Source organism: Pituophis catenifer, unplaced genomic scaffold (assembly GCF_029215685.1).
Source record: "Pituophis catenifer annectens isolate HBS135680 unplaced genomic scaffold, rPitCat1.0.hap2 SCAF_2, whole genome shotgun sequence".
In the NCBI taxonomy this organism is placed as follows: domain Eukaryota; kingdom Metazoa; phylum Chordata; class Lepidosauria; order Squamata; family Colubridae; genus Pituophis; species Pituophis catenifer.
In genome coordinates this window covers 217,224,054-217,242,029 of record NW_027256882.1, presented here as the reverse complement: position 1 = coordinate 217,242,029, position 17,976 = coordinate 217,224,054, and the positions used below count along the sequence as shown (strand labels likewise).

Below are 17,976 nucleotides of genomic sequence, written 5' to 3'. Positions count from 1 at the left end.
TCAAGGTTCCCAGTTTTTGAATCTTGAGTAGACAGAAAGTTATAGGGGTTATGTTGCTGTTTTAGCCACATCTAAACCACTAAGAAGTCACTTGTTTAGGTAAACTATGATTCAAATAACTGGTAAAGTTAAAGAAAAGAATTGGCTAAATACTATGAACCGGTTTTTTTTCTATTTACAATGTAGGAAGCAACTGCACTGACTAGAATATATTTCTTTGAAATTAATAGGCTGAACTTTTAAAACTCAACTATAAATAACTTTGCCTACCCATTACCTGTGCAGTCAACAAAGACAGGTTGTAAAAGAGTTTCTGAGATCACTGAATTGTTACGGCAGTTTCCTCTCTCAATAAACTAGTGACTGCAGGTGTAACAAGTTGTTCCTAATTTGCTTCAATACAAGGCAGTTTTAGAAGAGAAGGATGACTTGGTTCATATAAACACACTAGCCTATAAGCCATAGCTTATAAATCACAATGTTTCAGATAAGACACGAAGCTAAAACAAAAAAAGTCACATTATTATTTAGAGCAAAGTACCTATTTCATACCACCCTGAACAAAACATCAGTAGTGAGTCTCTCAAAATTTCTTTGTGTGTTATATTCCACAAAAATACCCAATGAGATTTAAGAAATTTAGATCCTCAAACATCATTTTAAAATTACTACAAAAAAAAAAAAAAAAGAATTCCTTGTCTGATATTTGGTAAAGATGTTTAGCACAGAATGAAAATCTAATTTCATGGGTCTTCTAAAAGTCTAAAATGCAAACAAAAGCCACAATATCCACTACATGGTAGAACATACTTACAGTGACATGTAACTCTCAATTCCTAACAGTTGAAATTCTATCTTGAATGTATAGTCATGCTGCTACAATTTACTGAAGTGAGTCAAAGAAGTACAGAAGTACAGCGATTTTATAGGGTAAGTACAATATTAGGAGAGCTTGAGAAAGAGATGGGCCTCTATTAATGCACCTTCAATAAAATGCTTCCCATGCACAGCTTCCTTTACTTTTCTTTGAGGGGGGGAAAAGGTAGAACAATTTGCATTTACAGCTTAGTTCCTCCGTCCCTTTAACTTTTTTCTTCTTCTTTTTTTATGGTGGATATAAATGACACCAAATTGTCAGATAGGCTGTATGTTACCTATACAAACAGGCCTATTTCTGACTAACCATAAAACAATTACTGATGAAATTCCTATAAGGTCTCTTGACTCCTAAGCTTGCCTACAAGGCTTCAAAGTTAAATTTCTTTTAGTAGACCTGGTTAGTGCCTAAGGTGAAGGGAAGGAGGAATGGAATCTTCTTTCTCTACAATTTTTGAAATAATTTTTGCTTTCTGTTTTCCCTGAAGTTTAGAAAAGAAGACAAATGAAGGTAGGGACTGTATTTGAAGCAATATTTTTTAAAACTTAATTTTAGTTAAAAATAATCTGATTTTTTTGAACTGCATTTCGAAAACCTTCAGCTGTTGTTAAATCAATGCTTCTTTTTAGAATCAACGTATTTCCACAATAAACGTCTTTACTAAACAACTTAATTCACACCTAGTGATGAGGGATAATGACTGTTTCAACATTTTGGCTTGGGATAATGATCACAGCCACTGTAGTTTATTCCACAAATCATAACTAAACATTCTATTCTATATAGGTTCACAAGTTTTTTACACCACAAAATTGACAATAACTGATCAACCATTTTAACATTAAAAATCTCAGCTTGGCCTTTGTATATCTTTACATCCAATATTACACCATATATTCTTGTCTTATATATGTAGAACAAAAAAAAGTATAGAAGTGAGACGTCCACCTGGGCCATTTCCGTTTTTCCTCCAGTAAAACCAGAAAGAGCAATAAAGTTCTGAAACAACTCAAAAATAGTGGTTATTATTAATAAACACAACTGATTCCTAGCTTTCTCCTTTACATGGACCACTTTTACATCATCAAAAACTTTTGCAGATCACCATATGGCCCAACCAAACTCCAAATTTCTGGTGAGGTCACCCAAAATTCTACCTGACAAGAGTGCACAAATCTCACCATGCTGAATGAGAACACCAAAAGTGGATAACTTTAAGAAATCAAAATATTGTGATCTTTCAGATTTATTAATTTTTTAATGTAATTGTAAACTATTTTTCATTTTTCTTTTGACCGTGGACACAGACCACTTGCAGAACCCGCACTGGTCACCAATTGGCTTCAAACTACTCAGCATAATTTCCTTTTTCCTTATAGCATTAATTGTGGTTTAGAATTATGGTTAATGTTAACTATATAATTGAAAAGAAATGAAGTAAAAATTACTGTTTAGAAAATTAAAGAAAACACAGCTGGTACTTACTAGCACAGTTTTATTTCTGCTTAACATATAAGTGTCCATATTTAATCTGATAGTCATAATTTCCACAACATTATTTGTTATATTTATAATATGCTACCGTATTTGCATCATATTTTTGTATTATTTACATACAGAATAGGAAGTTTTAACTCAATTCATACTTTTTCTCTTTATATTATATTTAGCTATAATTTAAAAACAAGATTAGAAACTGATATTTTCCCTAAAGATGTATTTAAATAAATTACCCTAAATAAGAAACATACTCCTTTATATGGCAGTCTATATGAAATATATTGATATTGAATATAATTAAACCCATGTAAATGCTACTGCCATAAAAATATAAAATCTCTGTTACTACTATTACCACAAAAAGCAACCACTAGGGAATTTTTTTAAAAAATGCTTATATTCAATAAAACAAATGTACTGAATAAATATTTCTGAATTGTCTAAGATAATCAGAATATAAAACTATACCAGTTCAATGGTGTTTAACGGTATAGTCACTTTGGAAACCAAGGCAGGGCATGTTACATAGACCAAAAAAAAGGGGGGGGGATTATTCATAGATTAAACGTTGGACTTATTTTTACAACAAACTGCAAAAACTCAGTACTGTCTCCTTTACCTTAGGAATGTTACAAAGTCATCATATTGTAGTTATAAATTATATCTTGTGAGGGGAAAACTGGCAAAAGATAAAGAAATCCCTAGATTGAGAATTAACGAACCAGATTTAAGATGTGCATACAACTGAACTTTTCTTCATTTTTACTACCAGTAATTATTTTGAACCCTTTTCTTCATATTTTTTACAGTATTTCCCTCATCTTGCCCATGCTTTTTAGGGATTCTCTCAGGCACAATAAATACTTAAAAGTTCAACAACTTGCCTTGTTTATTAAACCTTATGGTGTATATGTACTAAGAAAATGGTTTCCATTTGGAACACATGGGAGTTGAAATCAGCTTTGTACTAATAAATGTTACATGGTACTGCAATGTTGGGCAACAATTTTTCTGCAACATTTACTATAAACTTTTACCTTGCATCTTCTATTAACCTGTGATAAAAACCTAGCAATTGGCTGAACATTTTAAAATAGAGCTAAGGTTATAAAGTACTGAATGCAATGGATAGAAAATTTAAAAATCAGATAAATCAGAAAGTTCCAATATAACTTTATTGTCTATGCTTTCAAAAGTCACTTTAACTATTAATTTATCAGATGAACTTGTGATTCTATAAACACTGTTTCTCCTCACAATTTAAATTGGGAGGAACTGATAATAACAAAGTTTGAAAAAGCAGAATTAATCTGACAAATAATACTGTAACTGCTATATAGCAAGCAGTTGGTAATCCTGGACAATATTTTTAATCCTTCAGCAGAATGACCATCTTGTGAGAACATAACAGTGTTCTTCCTGATTTTTATTGTTAGTATTGTATCTATCTCAGATTAGGGGATGACTATGGATACAATACTAACAATAAAAATTCAATGTTTTAAATCATATATAGCAAATATATTTTTTCTATGATTAATAGAATAATAATAGAGTATTTTGTGGGGTCTGGGGACTATGCAATCTTTGGATCTTCATCATATTTTCAATTTGAATTTCTGTGACTACTAATTAGTGTCTAAATTCCATTAAGAATCAGTTCTAACAAAAGAAAACAAGAGGCAAATGAAGCAACTGCTTTAAAATGTTTTAAATTAATGTTTTAATTAACTTACATTTACTTAAACCATAGAGGGAACTTATACCCATTTTAAATAACATTTTCTAACAATATTTCCTCTGGTGTTTGTTTGTTTTTTTTACATCAATGACAGAATTAGAGGATTAGTAAACTGTAAAGGAAATCTCAAATAATAATTTGAGGCTTCCTTTTATTGTTCTTACAATATCTAAAAAAGCAATTGTGAATATTTCAGATATAATAAACAAAAATAATTGTTGTTGCATTACGTTTATAACATAATTGCTGTAAAACTGCAACTTCAAAATGCATCCAGTAACAAAAGTTACAACTATTACTTCTATTTTAATTTTTTAAAATGAGAGTTTTTTCCACAAAAATTGAAACCTTGAAAAAAATATAACATAGAGTCACCCTCATTTATGTTTAGCCTGATTTGCTCATAAAAGTACAAAGAATAACATTGAAAAGAATAGGTTTTTTTAAAAGATAAGCATTCATTGATTAAACTCACTTAAGAATTTATTAATTGTTTTAATAATTCTCTCAAATGGACCTGCAAGCTCTGACGAATATAACAAATTTTTGTGTGTCTATTTAGGAAAAGCAAGGACACTAATGCTAGAAATAGATAAAACATGCATCATTGCAAGAAACAATGAGTTGTGTATTATGGAATGTTGTCTTCTGTACTAAAGCAGATACAAAAAGCATTGCATTACAGGGAAAAAAGGAGGAAGTCAAAGCTAAAAACAGACATTTAACCACATTAAACACTAGCTAATCAGTCTCTTTTTCTCAAACTGGAACGCTCCCACAGCAGCATTATTTCTTCTGATCTTTTATTTTTATCATTTGCATGGATTCTTGGGAATTACAAATTTCCATTTAGTGAACAAAGCCTAGCATTAGACATGTTAATGTACCCCTGAGTTGATATATATCCAATACGAAGAAAGTAAGATGTTTTAAAAAAATTATTTTAAAAGAAAATTTAGGAAATACTTATCAATTTTTCATTTTCTCCTCATAACATAACATCAAGAAAGCTCGGGGATGGGGGAGGAAAACCCCTTATTCTGAATTTTTCCAGTTTTACCTCCAAGGCATCCATGTTTCTACTTATAGTCTTATATCTTCAATTATAGATTTTCCATCTTATTTGCAGAAATAAAAGCAGCCATCTATTACAGGTTAAAAACTAGTTTGGGTTAGGTTTTTCTATTTAAAAAAATAGTTCTGTAAAATAGCGAAGCATATCACATTTATTGATGCAATTTATATCCTGCTTTTCCTCACAGAGCTATGTATCTCTCTCTGTGTGGATGGAAAGATGGAAAATTGAAGATATAAGTAGAAACATGAATGCCTTGGAGGGAAAACTGGAAAAATTCAGAGACAGGTTTTTTTCCCCTTTTTTCCCCACTGAAGCTTTCTTGATGTTATATTATGGGGAGAAAATAAAAAATTGGTAAGTATTTCCTAATTTTTCTTTTAAAATAAAAAAAATACATACAAAGACATACATAAACATTCTCTTCTGTAATTTTTTTAACCGTACAACTATCCTGTGTGATAAGCAACATTAGGGGAGAACTTGCTCAAAGTCAATCATTGAATTTCAATGAGGTTGGGGCTGTTTTGAACTTGGCTTTATCCAGTAGAGCAGTAGCCCCCAACCTTTTTGGCACTAGGGACTAGTTTCATGGAAGACAATTTTTCCAGAGCTTCAGACTTTAAACTGAACAGAATTAACAACGTTGCTTCCTGCAAAGGCCCAAGTGCCTTTGCTCCCCTTTTAAGTCTTATGGGAGGGGCCAATCATCTCCAAACCCTACTCCCGAGTCATCCCTTTTGTTTTAACTGTTCTTGCCTTCTGGCAGCTCTGTGCATGTGTGCACTGGGAACAGGCTTCCGCTGTTCCTATGCCTCGCTGAGGTCTCACTCTGGAGGCTCCAGAGGCAGCACGTATCTCTCAGATGGTCCTTTCTCTGCCTCCGACGCAGAGCCCTCGTCCAAGCCTTCCCCAGACTCCAGGACTGGCCCATGTTCCTCCCCAGCCTCCTCACTGTCCGACTCTGTTGCCAGCTCCACAGGCTGCCAGCAGACCACAACAGGAGAGACTGCAAATACGGATGCAGCAGTGATGAAATCCAATTTTTTTTTACTACCGGTTCTGTGGGCGTGGCTTGGTGGGTGTGGTGTGGTGTAGCTTGGTGGGTGTGGCAGGGGAAGGATATTGCAAAATCTCCTTTCCCACCCTGCTCTGGGGCCAGTCAGAGGCGGTATTTGCCGGTTCTCCAAACTACTCAAAATTTCTGCTACCGGTTCTCCAGAACCTGTCAGAACCTGCTGGATTTCACCCCTGAGATGCAGCTTCCCTCACTTGCCTGCCACTCATCTCCAGCTGTGCGGCCCAGTTCCTAACAGTCCACAGACTTGCCCTTGGTCTGTGGTCCAGTGGTTGGGGACCCCTGCAATAGAGTACTCTATGAATATCACCCTATATGGATCAATTTCTTTCAAAGCAGTCATACATACACTCTCTCTGTGATGGGAGATATTGTAAGAATATAAGAGATAAAAGAGTATTGTTCTTAACTTCCATTAAGAGAAATAGGATATCAATGTAGGAATAAAAACACATAGAACATTTGCTAACATAGAATCATTATTCCTTGATGAAAGCTGAAAACCCATAACTGAATCATAATCATTAGCGCCATTAACAATGTCACAGACAGCTAAGAAATGAAATTCAGAGATACAATGAACATATATGTTCTCACACAAACCAAAATGACATTTCATGGAAAAATGGAATATTTCAATATTTGGCAAAAAGTCAGGTATGAGATTTCTTCTTTGAGCAAGTATGGTTTTATGACCAATCCTCGATTATAGATAAATCTAACTCATATAAATGCAATTAATTATTTCAAATTATAATATAAGGTCTGTGTACACACGTATGTAAGAAAACTGTCAAGAAAAAGAACTGCTAGTATCAGAATGCAAATTTGCAATACATGAAATACAAAATGAGACTGAGACCAAATGAAGAACTATATAACTACAGCTTTTTCCAAACTATATAATTTTTTTTTGTTTTTAAGATAGTAACACATCTCCTTATAAATCAATATACTACTATTTTGTAATAGGTACACCTTTTTGACATGGCAGGCCTGTGAATACTCAAAGATTAGGTTATTCCTTCTATTGTGTTATTCATACACCCTTTCATTATAAGACCAATGCATTACAGTACAAAGAAAAACTGGGACGGGGGTACAGAGGAAGAGATTAGGTGTAAGGAATCCAATTTACTTTTACTGCATGCACAGAATAGATAGAACTTTAAATTACTGGATTTTCCGGTAGTGCCCAGTTGCTAAATATTTAATATTTATCCAATAATCATTTCCTGCATTATAAAAAAGAATAGAACAGATTTACCTGAAAGTCAAATCTACTGCTTTCAATAGAATTTACAAAACAGTTTTGTAAACCATAAATATGATTTAGGATTCCCCCCCAACGCAAACAAAAAGCCTGCTAGCTATTATTCAAATAGTAACAATTACAACATGTTCATAGAGATATAAACACAGGATCCTCAAAATGAACTGGAAAAAATGAGGTGTATGTTCATTAAATTATTTCAAAATACCAAAAATGCATGTTTTCCAATATTACATAAAAGTATTAGTTTTTACCTTGATCCAACTTGAATTAAGTCACTTACAATATTGGCATAATAGTCTATTTCTTTTTCTACTTTATTGCTGGCACTTAAGATAGTCTAAACTGAATTCTTGATATCCATTTTTGTCTAAATTCTATTTAAGTTAAAAAAAAATCAAAAATTATATGTAGTGACTTCAGCTATTCAATGAAACTTCTTTCAACATGAAATCCAGGCTACTTAAAAAATAATCCAGAAGTTAATATATTTAGAGAGAACACAGAATTTGTCAGATCACATAGGAAGTAAAATGTAATTTGCACACACCAAAAGAATTAAAATTGGTGTGGTTATCACATGTTCAATATCCCTCGTTGCCAGTTTACATTTGGTTCTAGAATCAAATACTAAGCTTAGTAATTTAATTATACTTTTTTGAGGCAGCAACTTGATTTCTATTAACTATCACATCAAAACATATTTAATGATATTTAATTAGAATTTAAATTTATGTCAAGAGTTTGGAAAATATAACTGTAGGATTTGCACCAAAGAAGCAGGATTTCTGGTAAGTCACAATATGAAACAGTCAAGTGACAAGTTAGGAGATCAAGCAAATCATGGTATAGATTCTTAGGATACAGTAAGTACAAATCACATTACAAGTACAAATCATAATATCTTAATGGAACTAATATTGTCTATATTTTGATTAAAAATAAAATTTGGGTTGAACTGAGATTGCCCAAAGAATTATGTTCAAAATTGGTTCAATTAGTTATGTTCAAATACATGTTGCTGAATTATGCATGATTCCTACAATCTATGTACAAATCAGTCACAGGACTTCCATTGACTACAATGAATACAAAAGCCATTATATATTGTCAATGGAAACACTTACTGAATCATTAGGAAGTCCTTCAGTAAGATGAAGACAAGGTTCCTAAAGCACATGTCAGCACATATACGTGAGCATACACATCCACACACACTCATACACACCCTCACAGATTTTCAGCTGTTTCTAAATGATTCTGCTTTCTTTCCTCTTTTTTAAATAGCTACCCTTTCAAATTAGCTTGCAAGTATTTAACTTTTATAAAACACGTGCAGATGTTTTCGAATTCAACTCAGATTTAAGTTAAGTTCATAAAAAAATGAAAGTATGCTTCAATTTACTGGGTCAAATAGCATACTTTTATTCTCACTGAATTGTACATATGGCATATACTATATGGTAAACTTTATTTTATTCCTTAATTTTTATGAGCGGGTTGTTACAAATCTTTGGTCTACTTTCGTCAACCAAAAGGAAGTAGATTATTCACACACTATTTCTTAACTGCTGGAGATACTTTCTAAATATGCTTGGTCATCATGCTAAGACATAATATGGTGTTGTATTTGGGTTTGGCTTAAGATGCTATGAGAACTTAGTCATTATGGTTTGTTTCATTGCTTAATAAATTGTGCAATTATGGCCAATTGTTGCCTAGCCAGAAAACCATAAGTAAGCCATAACGATGTATATTCATACCCCTTCCTTTCTGCTTATCTTACCTTATTTGCAATTCCTTGGGAGAAAATATTTTTTCTTAGGAAATCAACTATTTCTATGGCAGGATTTTCACTTTCCACATAGTTCCTATCTCCTGCAGTCTTCCATCTATTTCATTATTCTTGTAACTAATGTCTTGCCCTAACTGATGTCCATTTGCTTCAACAAAATGTATGCTTTATAGCCAACATTTGTATTGTGGATTTTAAAAGCTGACTTCATTTAATTATTACTGAATTACAGAAGAAACAAGGATATCACTAAGTAAATAATCATTGATTTACACAACAGAATTCTACAAGTCTAGTTTTAAAGGAAAATATTTGTAGCTCAGGGTTAAAATGAATGGTCCTTGGTGCTCTCCGAGTTTGGCTGTTTTCTTGCAGATTTTTCATTACCCAAACTAGGTAATGTAATCATCATGAAATGTCTGCAAGAAAAGAACCAAGTTCAGAGAGCACCAAGGACCGCTCAAGTCTAGTTTTGATAAGACGTTATCAAAGATACTTGAACATAGCAATATGCCTTACCACCATTTGTCCAAAGCCAGACAAATGTGTAGAAAGCAACCTACAGCAGTAAGTAAAACAAATTGGTTGCAAGAACAAATTGAAAATGTTTTTTTTGGTGTGAAAATCACCATACATAAACGCAACTCCAAGTAATCAGTTAGAATTAATGACATGTTAGAGAGAACTAATAAAATTCTTCATTTTGACAAAATATTCACAAATTTAACATCATCTTATTGAAATGTAACAACTTCATTTTCATAAGGTGCACACTTTTTAAATAATAATAGAACTATGGTATTCTAAATCAACCTAAATTAAAATTTATCATTGTTCAAACATGTTTATGAAGTTTTATTTTGTTTTCATTTCCAGAAGGGATATAGAGAAATATCATGATTTGTAAAATTACTTATATTTTGATGTGTATATAACACATAGGACCTGTTTGGCAGAATGCTAAACCATGGATGGGCAGGATGGTATGCATGAATCATTGTGAACTATGGACTTGCAAACAATCTCTGGGTGGTCCTAAAAGGATGTGGGAAAATTATTTCAAAAATTTAAATAATCTATTACAGTTTTTGTTAACCATTTTTATTATGGCTTGGCTATTTGAAGCAATTAGTTACTAATATATGTTCTGATAAAAACAGGTAATGTTTGTTCATTAAAGCTCAGAGCAAAAGTTTTTGATCACTTCTTTCAGTATCTTGTGAGGAACAAAAGAAAACGTGCCAAGGACTAACCACAGCTTATGTTTATAATATTTGTTGTGTGTTTTTTAAATAAAGAGCATTGACCTCTCAGATAGTTTTAAGTAGTTTGCTATTAATTTCTGATTATCGTGTATAATTTTAAATTACATGCTATATGATGATTGTACCTGAATGATGGATTTTTCATTACAAAAATCCTGCAGCATTGAGGAGATATCTGGGGACTCAACAGCAGAAGCTGTTTACATGATGCTATTTGTCTGATTTTTTTTGTGCTCCTACACCTCATATGGAGCAAATTAGCAGCACAATAATTAACCATGCTTTGTGGATACCATCTTTGTTTTAAATGTTGCTTCATTGGCCATTTTTTTTGTTATCATGCTATATATTTCAGTGACTTTAACATAGTTTAGGATGATATTTGGAAATATATCTCATTATAGTCAGAGATTATCCATGTCACATAATTCAAAGCATGTTCTGAATTCAGCTGATTAACAAGTAACATCTACCCAATATATTCCTCACCCATATGACAGACATGGAGTTTTTCATGTTTAATCAATTTGCATATTTAATCTAAGGATTTAAGTTTTCACTTAAGATTGAAATTCTTATTTTGATTTCTCATATATACTTAAATCATCTTAGCTTCAACTCTGAAAATTAATATTTCCCCCCTAAGCATTTTGGAATATTTAGAGAGAAATATAACAATATAATTACAAAACATAATCAGATACTTCCTTAGCCATGGCTATATAACATCTCTATTAATTACTGAACAGATATCTAACCGATTAGAGTCATCTCCAAATATTGCAAACCAATATATAATTAGGCTGGACTGGTAAGTATTAAAATAACTTCCAGATGATTTCTGCAAAAATTTAAGCAGAATTTTAGCTATTAAATATGCAGGAGCTAAAAACAATGGTCTCAGGTAAGACTTAAATAGATAAATGGGAAATTGTGGTCCACATCCCATGATTGTGAGATGTCATGGAATACAGAATTTCATTACTGACATTAGTAACAACTTGTGCGATACAACAGCAGAGAAGCTTGTGTGATACAACCGCAGAGGCAGAGAAGCACACTTAGTAACAGTTGCATATTCATTATAATTTCCAACAGTTGAATTTATGAATGGTCAGGAGCGCTACATGAACTGGCAAAATGTATTGTTTTTATTTTGCTGTTATCTAAAAGATTATTTATTAATGAATTCATGAAGTACAGATTAGAAAAAGAAAAACAGTTATTTCCTTTGAAGTGGCTACATTGTAAATTAGCTGCATTATCTTTTGATTCAACCTGTGTGCTTAAGATAATGATCTAAACAGCAAGTAATTTGTTGGTATAATGAAAGGAGGTTGTTATTCCTTATTAATTGTTGCTTGTATTGATAGCACATTTTATTTTGATTCCCAATTCACAGTTGAACCTTTAACAATCCATTTAGTGTCAATGCTTCAATCAAAGAGCTAGTAATATACGAGGGAGGGTGTATGAACCTGTACTGCTACATCATACACACAGACACAGACACACACACATATATATATATATAATCTCAAAGTGAACAATACTTTTCTTCAAATAAATTTCAGCTGTGATCCACCTCACCCGCTATGATAAACAATTGTAAACACACAACTGCATTTGGAGGGAAGACTAAAACCATCTCTATGAGAAGAAGAAACACAGCAAAAAGTATAAACAGAAAGAATACACAGATTCTTCTCTATATTATTCAATGTCTTCTAAGATGATGAAGTTCCGTATTTTTTGTATATAAGCCCATTAAGTTTTCTGTAAGCTTAGACTTCAAGCATGCACTAATCTTTGTTAAAGAAAATCATATGAAACAGGAAAAATACACAATCTTGATTGAAAGTACCTTTTATTAATAATTAATCTATTACTATTTGTTTATTCCTTGTGTATCACCTAATCGTTTATTTCCAGTATATCTGCCAAACAGATAGAAACAACTCACCATTGAACAGGTTTAGTCCACAAGTATACTTCATTTTTATTGGTCAAAGAACCATTTAATCAAAATAATTGCCTTAAAGATTCTGTTTTTACCCATCTGCCTTTGTAACAGGCTACCTACTTCTAATGTTTATTTCCCAACAAAAAAATAAAGGAAAAGAAAGAGGCTGCTTCTGAAGACGTTACTGCCACACTATATTGACAATAGCTATTGCTCAGTGCTTAATAAAATAAAAGTATTTTAAGACATATGATCTGATGGGCCTAGTATGTTATAAAATATAAAACAGAAAATACATGACAAATACTACATCATAGCAAACCAATTGGTTAATGCTGAAGAGCCACACCAAAAGTCTTTCCAATTTGGCACTTCGTTTACATGAGCTAGCCAGATGCTAATGGAACATACAAACAGGATAAAAGCACAGCATCACTGTTCTTCTTGGGTTCCTCTGCAACTGGAATTCAAAAGAGTACTGTGTCTGATAAAAGAGGGCAATCTCTTCCCCTTAAGAGGAGATCCAAAGTAACTTCCATAAATGGTAATTTGATCCCAATGGTTTCAGACTATAAATATACACTCACCCACCATTATTCTAGGATTACTTTTATAGTAATAGGGATAGAAATGTGGTGGGACAGTGGAATATATCAATATTTTTATTGTATACAAAAGAAAATATCTCAGAGCAGCAAGAAATCTACATTTTACTTATATACATTGCTTATGTCCTCAACTGAAAAAAAAAATCCTATTTATCAACTAAATTGTGTTGCATGATACAGGAAATATAAAAAAAATCAATAACGACCAAACATAAGCTGTGAAAATTCATAAATTGCAACCCAGAATTTAAGGAAAACATGTCCTCTATTAACATTTTACTCTCATTAAGTGGATAACACAGCTACCAAGGGACAACCTGTTGCACATTCTATATTACCGAATGTAATATAACAGGAACCCTCGTCAATGTAATATATACATGCAGAAACTTACCTACTTGTATCAAGTACTCACACCTTTGCACATTCTGGACTATAATGAATATATTCACTTAACAACAACAACAAAAGACCTATGTTACAAAAATCATGTTTCCTCAGATTGGACAGAAAGTTATTCAGTTTGAGGAATTGAGGCAGATCATCACAAATCGTTATAACAGCATGGATGCAGGATTTTCAGACTTCATATTCATATTAGGATGTCTCACTGATTTTTAAACAGACTTACGTCTGAATAAGCTACACCAAAGATTGGATTGCACTAGAAAACTAAGGCACTTCTTACTATGAATGTTAATTATATGACTACATTTACAATCCAAAAAGAAACTTTTATCCAAACTTCTTACATCTCTTGGTGAGAATTACATCTGCGCTACAGCTTCCAGAAACAAATTTCTAACACATATCAGAGGAAAAATATTTAAACCAAACCTAAAAAAGAGACTGTATGGGCAGGTATTTCTTTTTCATACTGAAGCCAAATATGTATCAATGGAAAAACAGTTTATCAGTGGAGGTTTTGGCAAAAGTCAAAATGGAACATAAAACAACATTATTAGTAATATTTAATAGTACATATGATAATTCAGTAAAAGCATTCAAGAATTACAAAAAAATAAATCAAACAAGGGAGAGGAAAACAATATATAACTTACAGAAACTGGTATCCAAAGATGCTATAATACTTCAAATAATCAATTTGAAAAGATGAAAAAGCTTACAGATCCTGCCCATTTCTTCCCATGCTTTCCCTTCACAGATTCACAGTTCTGTAATTTCAATAATTCTCAAACCCTCTAAGCAAAATAGATTTATTAGGATGCTATTTTAAAAGACCACAGGAGTTCTATATGCCAATAAAGATTAGACAAACAATAACTGCTAACCATTGTGCATACTCAGATAAACAAACCTGTTCACAAACAAAGCACCTTATTGTATTCCTACTGTTACCTCCACTAATCCTACTAAAACAGTCAAGACAACAGCTTGGAGGTCATGAAATGAAAATTGAAAACAAAGGCTTCCTAAACCTCTTGAAATCAAAGGAAAAATCACTCTCATTCTTCTGTGTTTTGAAGGCACTTAAGTGTTCCGCAATTTTTTTTGGTCGTGTGTTGACTTCTTTTAACTGCATGCTAAATCAATACAAACTGGAGGTCATAATCCAAACAGTGAAAGCACAAAGACTAAACAGCTATTCATCCTAAAACTTGCATAACTCAATACTTTAGATAACACTTTGCCAATACAAAGACACATACAATCCAAGAACAATCCAAGAGAAAATGTAAAAAGGATACCAAATAAAGAATATTACTCAGCATTATTCTGCTTATTTCTTAGTGAAAGGTAGGACCATAAACACTGCAAATGAAAACAATAAGTGGCAACACTACATGTATCATAAATGAATGGAATAGTTTCCTCCATGCTGGGACTAAAGGTCAAAAACTACAGCAAAAACTGAACCAGACACATTTCACAAATGAATAGTATTAAAAGAAAATGTCCAGATATTAGTTGCTTCATTGTAAAAGGAAGCTCATGTCCCTCTCTGACATTTCTCAGAAGCTGCAGCAAACCATCACCAAACTCCAAAGGTGGTAAAAAGTATTGCCTGCTCAGGTGTCCATCCCCCTGATTTTCCATTAGGCAAACTGTTTCCTAGGAAAAAGCTTCATCTCTACCCCACTCAATCCTTTGCAGAGAATAACCAGGGTTTCAGATCATGAGAGCAGAGTGTGGAGTTTGGAAGTCGAAAGCAAACATATTAAGAGAAATCGAGACACCTTTGTCCTGGAGCCTTACCTCTTTTTGGCCTAGGGAAGCTGTCATGCAAGTGAAAAACGACTTTCTCCACAAAGTGCTGAATGTTACTATGCTCGGGTCCTCTAACAAATACCATCCAGTCGTGAGTAAAACCTTCCACGGTGGGTTTCTTCCTCACCTGGGCTCGATGGCCAAGCTCCAGTTTCACCTGAACAGCACACTAGGGAGAGAGAGAGAGAGAGAGAGAGAGAGAGGATAACAATGAGTACCAGAGAAAAAGCAAGGATACCTCCCCCTTTCCCTCAACTCCACTCCTGTAGATTTCAAGGTTCCCTGAAAAGGACAAAAAGAAAACACACACAAAGAAAATAGCTGCCTGCTTATGGAGGGTAAGATACCATTCTCTTACTTTTAAAGAGACATTGCCAGGAGGAGAGCAGCCGGGATTGTAACGGAATGCAGGCTGGAAAAATGCAACCTCGAGGCCAGGGTTGGGTACAGAATGTAGGGTTGGGGGACACGGGAAAGTGGGAAGGAAATAAGGGGGGTGGAGAGAACGAATTTCTGAGGAGGTTCATTCCCATAAGAAGCCATGCCAAGAGAAAAGAAAAAAGGGAAAAGGGAAAAGAGCAGCGGACTAAATAATACTATTATTGCATATTGGGGGCTTATCGGATTTTCAATGGAGCTGGCTATTTCAAGTTGCATTTGAAACGCGCTCCTCCGGCGAAGCAGAGTCAATAGCAGAGGGGAGAAGAAGAGGATGAGGAAGGAACCGAACAAGGAAAGGAGGTGCGGCGATTGAAGTAGTTTCCAAACCCATTTTTTTTTGTTTTGTTTTTTTTGCAGGAGAGGGAGCTTCTCGCCTCCGCCTCACCGCCACGCGCGTGCATATATAAATATACACACATATACACAGATATACACCTAGCCACGCGCAGAAAGAGGAAGACTATCGGGTGGGGGGGGGGGAGGATGAGAAAAGGGGTGCCCGCCAGCTGTCAGAAAAGCCACGCCGGGGAAGAGAAACGCACCATCCTGAGAAGGGCGCCTTCCTGAGCGGCGAGCCAATTTTTTCCCCCCCTTGCACACTGTTACTCACGGCTCCCGCCGCCTCCCACCCTCCCCACTTCCACCTCCCCGGGCGCGCGGCGGAGGCGGGTTGTTTGCTGCCGTTGCTGCTGCTGCAGAAATATGGCTGGATTTATTATCCGCCTCCAGTGTGCGTGTGTGTGTGTGCGCGCGCGCTGCATGCAACTGCACGGGAGAGGAGGGGAGAGGGAGCTCGCGGGAGGGGAGAAAGAGAGAGAGAGAGAGAGAGAGAAACGAAGAGGAAGCCGCACGCGAGAGGAGGGTTGGCGGAATCGCCCCCCCCCTCTCCCTCCTCTTCTCTCTCTCTCTCTCTCTCTCTCCAACCTCTTGCTATATAATTGCCAGCGTTGTGAGGAGGAGTAGGAGGAGGAAGAGAAGGGCGGGGGGGGGAGGGAGAGAGAGAGAGAGAGGTTGCTCTTTGCATGTACTCACCGAATTGGCCATGCCTGGGGGCCTTGGGGTGTCTTCAGCTCTCCCCGCCCCCACCCTCTCCGCTCTAATTCATGAAGAAACGGAGAATGCGCGCAGGAAAGGAAAGCCCATGGCGGACGCCTTCGCTCGCTTTCGCCCGGTGGGCTCCTTATTTGTTTTTATTTTTAATTTTTTTTTTCCGCCTGCTGATAGTACTGCTGCCGCCGTCGCCTTCTTCCTTGTCTGTCGCTCGGCTCGCTCCTTATTAAACTAAGCCCCCGGCTCTGGCTGCTGTGAGCTACCGAGAGCATGCGCCCTGGTGCACTCCTGTGCCAATTCCTGACACTCTCAGGGCTACAACACCGGGCCAAAAGAGGAAAGGAGGGGAGGAAGGAAAATAAAAAAAAAAAGGAGCGGGGTGGGGGGGGAGTAGGGGTGGTAAAAGAGAAAAGAGGGAGAAGCCAATCAAAAACAATGCCGGGAGTCCGGAATAATAATAATAGTAATAATATTAATAATCAATCATGGGAAGAAAAGATTGAAGGAAACCCTCGTGCAGGTCGGAGCCGTGCGAGGCGCGCAGACTGCGAGCTTCCCCGCCCCGCCGTCCACACACACAGACAGACACACACACACACTTTCCGTGCAGCGCCTTAAAGTAACAGGTTTATTGAACGGAGGGAGGTGGGAGAGCCGAAAACGGTCCAATCACAAAAAAAGTAAAAGTCCTGGGATTTGACAATAAAATAATAATTTAAAAAAAACGGATTAAAACTGCTGGAATGTATGCCTAGAACCCTTTTTAGCCGGTAGCGAAAAGGGTGAGGGGGGGGCGTCTTTTTCGTGATGAGGCAAAACGGCTGGAGTTCCCCCCCTTTTTTTTTATAATGGAGACAAAGGTCTTTTTAATAAGAATTTAGAGAAGGAAGGTGTGTGTGTGTGTGTTTCAAAACATTTTGGAATTCCTGCATTCAGCGGTTGCCAATTAACGTTTTAAGTGATAACTGGAATGAGGTTGGTAGGCATTTTTGTACAAAAGTGAATGAAAAAATGCTGGTGGAAGAAAATCAAAGGCCTTCAATCAAATAAGGTGTGTGACTGGAAAGTTGAAGCAACTTGT

General features: G+C 35.2%; 1 protein-coding gene across 1 annotated transcript in view; it reads right to left on the bottom strand.

The window, feature by feature from the left end:
• The window catches only part of MLLT3 (MLLT3 super elongation complex subunit), a 127,707-nt gene extending 110,782 nt beyond the window's left edge, over positions 1-16,925 (bottom strand). Inside the window, exons 1-2 of the mRNA XM_070935534.1 lie at positions 16,878-16,925; positions 15,393-15,573 (exon numbers count right to left, since the gene is read on the bottom strand). Coding sequence (XP_070791635.1) covers positions 15,393-15,573; positions 16,878-16,889 — 193 coding nt within the window. The 5' untranslated portion in view covers positions 16,890-16,925. The remainder of the gene's footprint in view (positions 1-15,392; positions 15,574-16,877) is intronic.
• Positions 16,926-17,976: the final 1,051 nt, after the last annotated feature.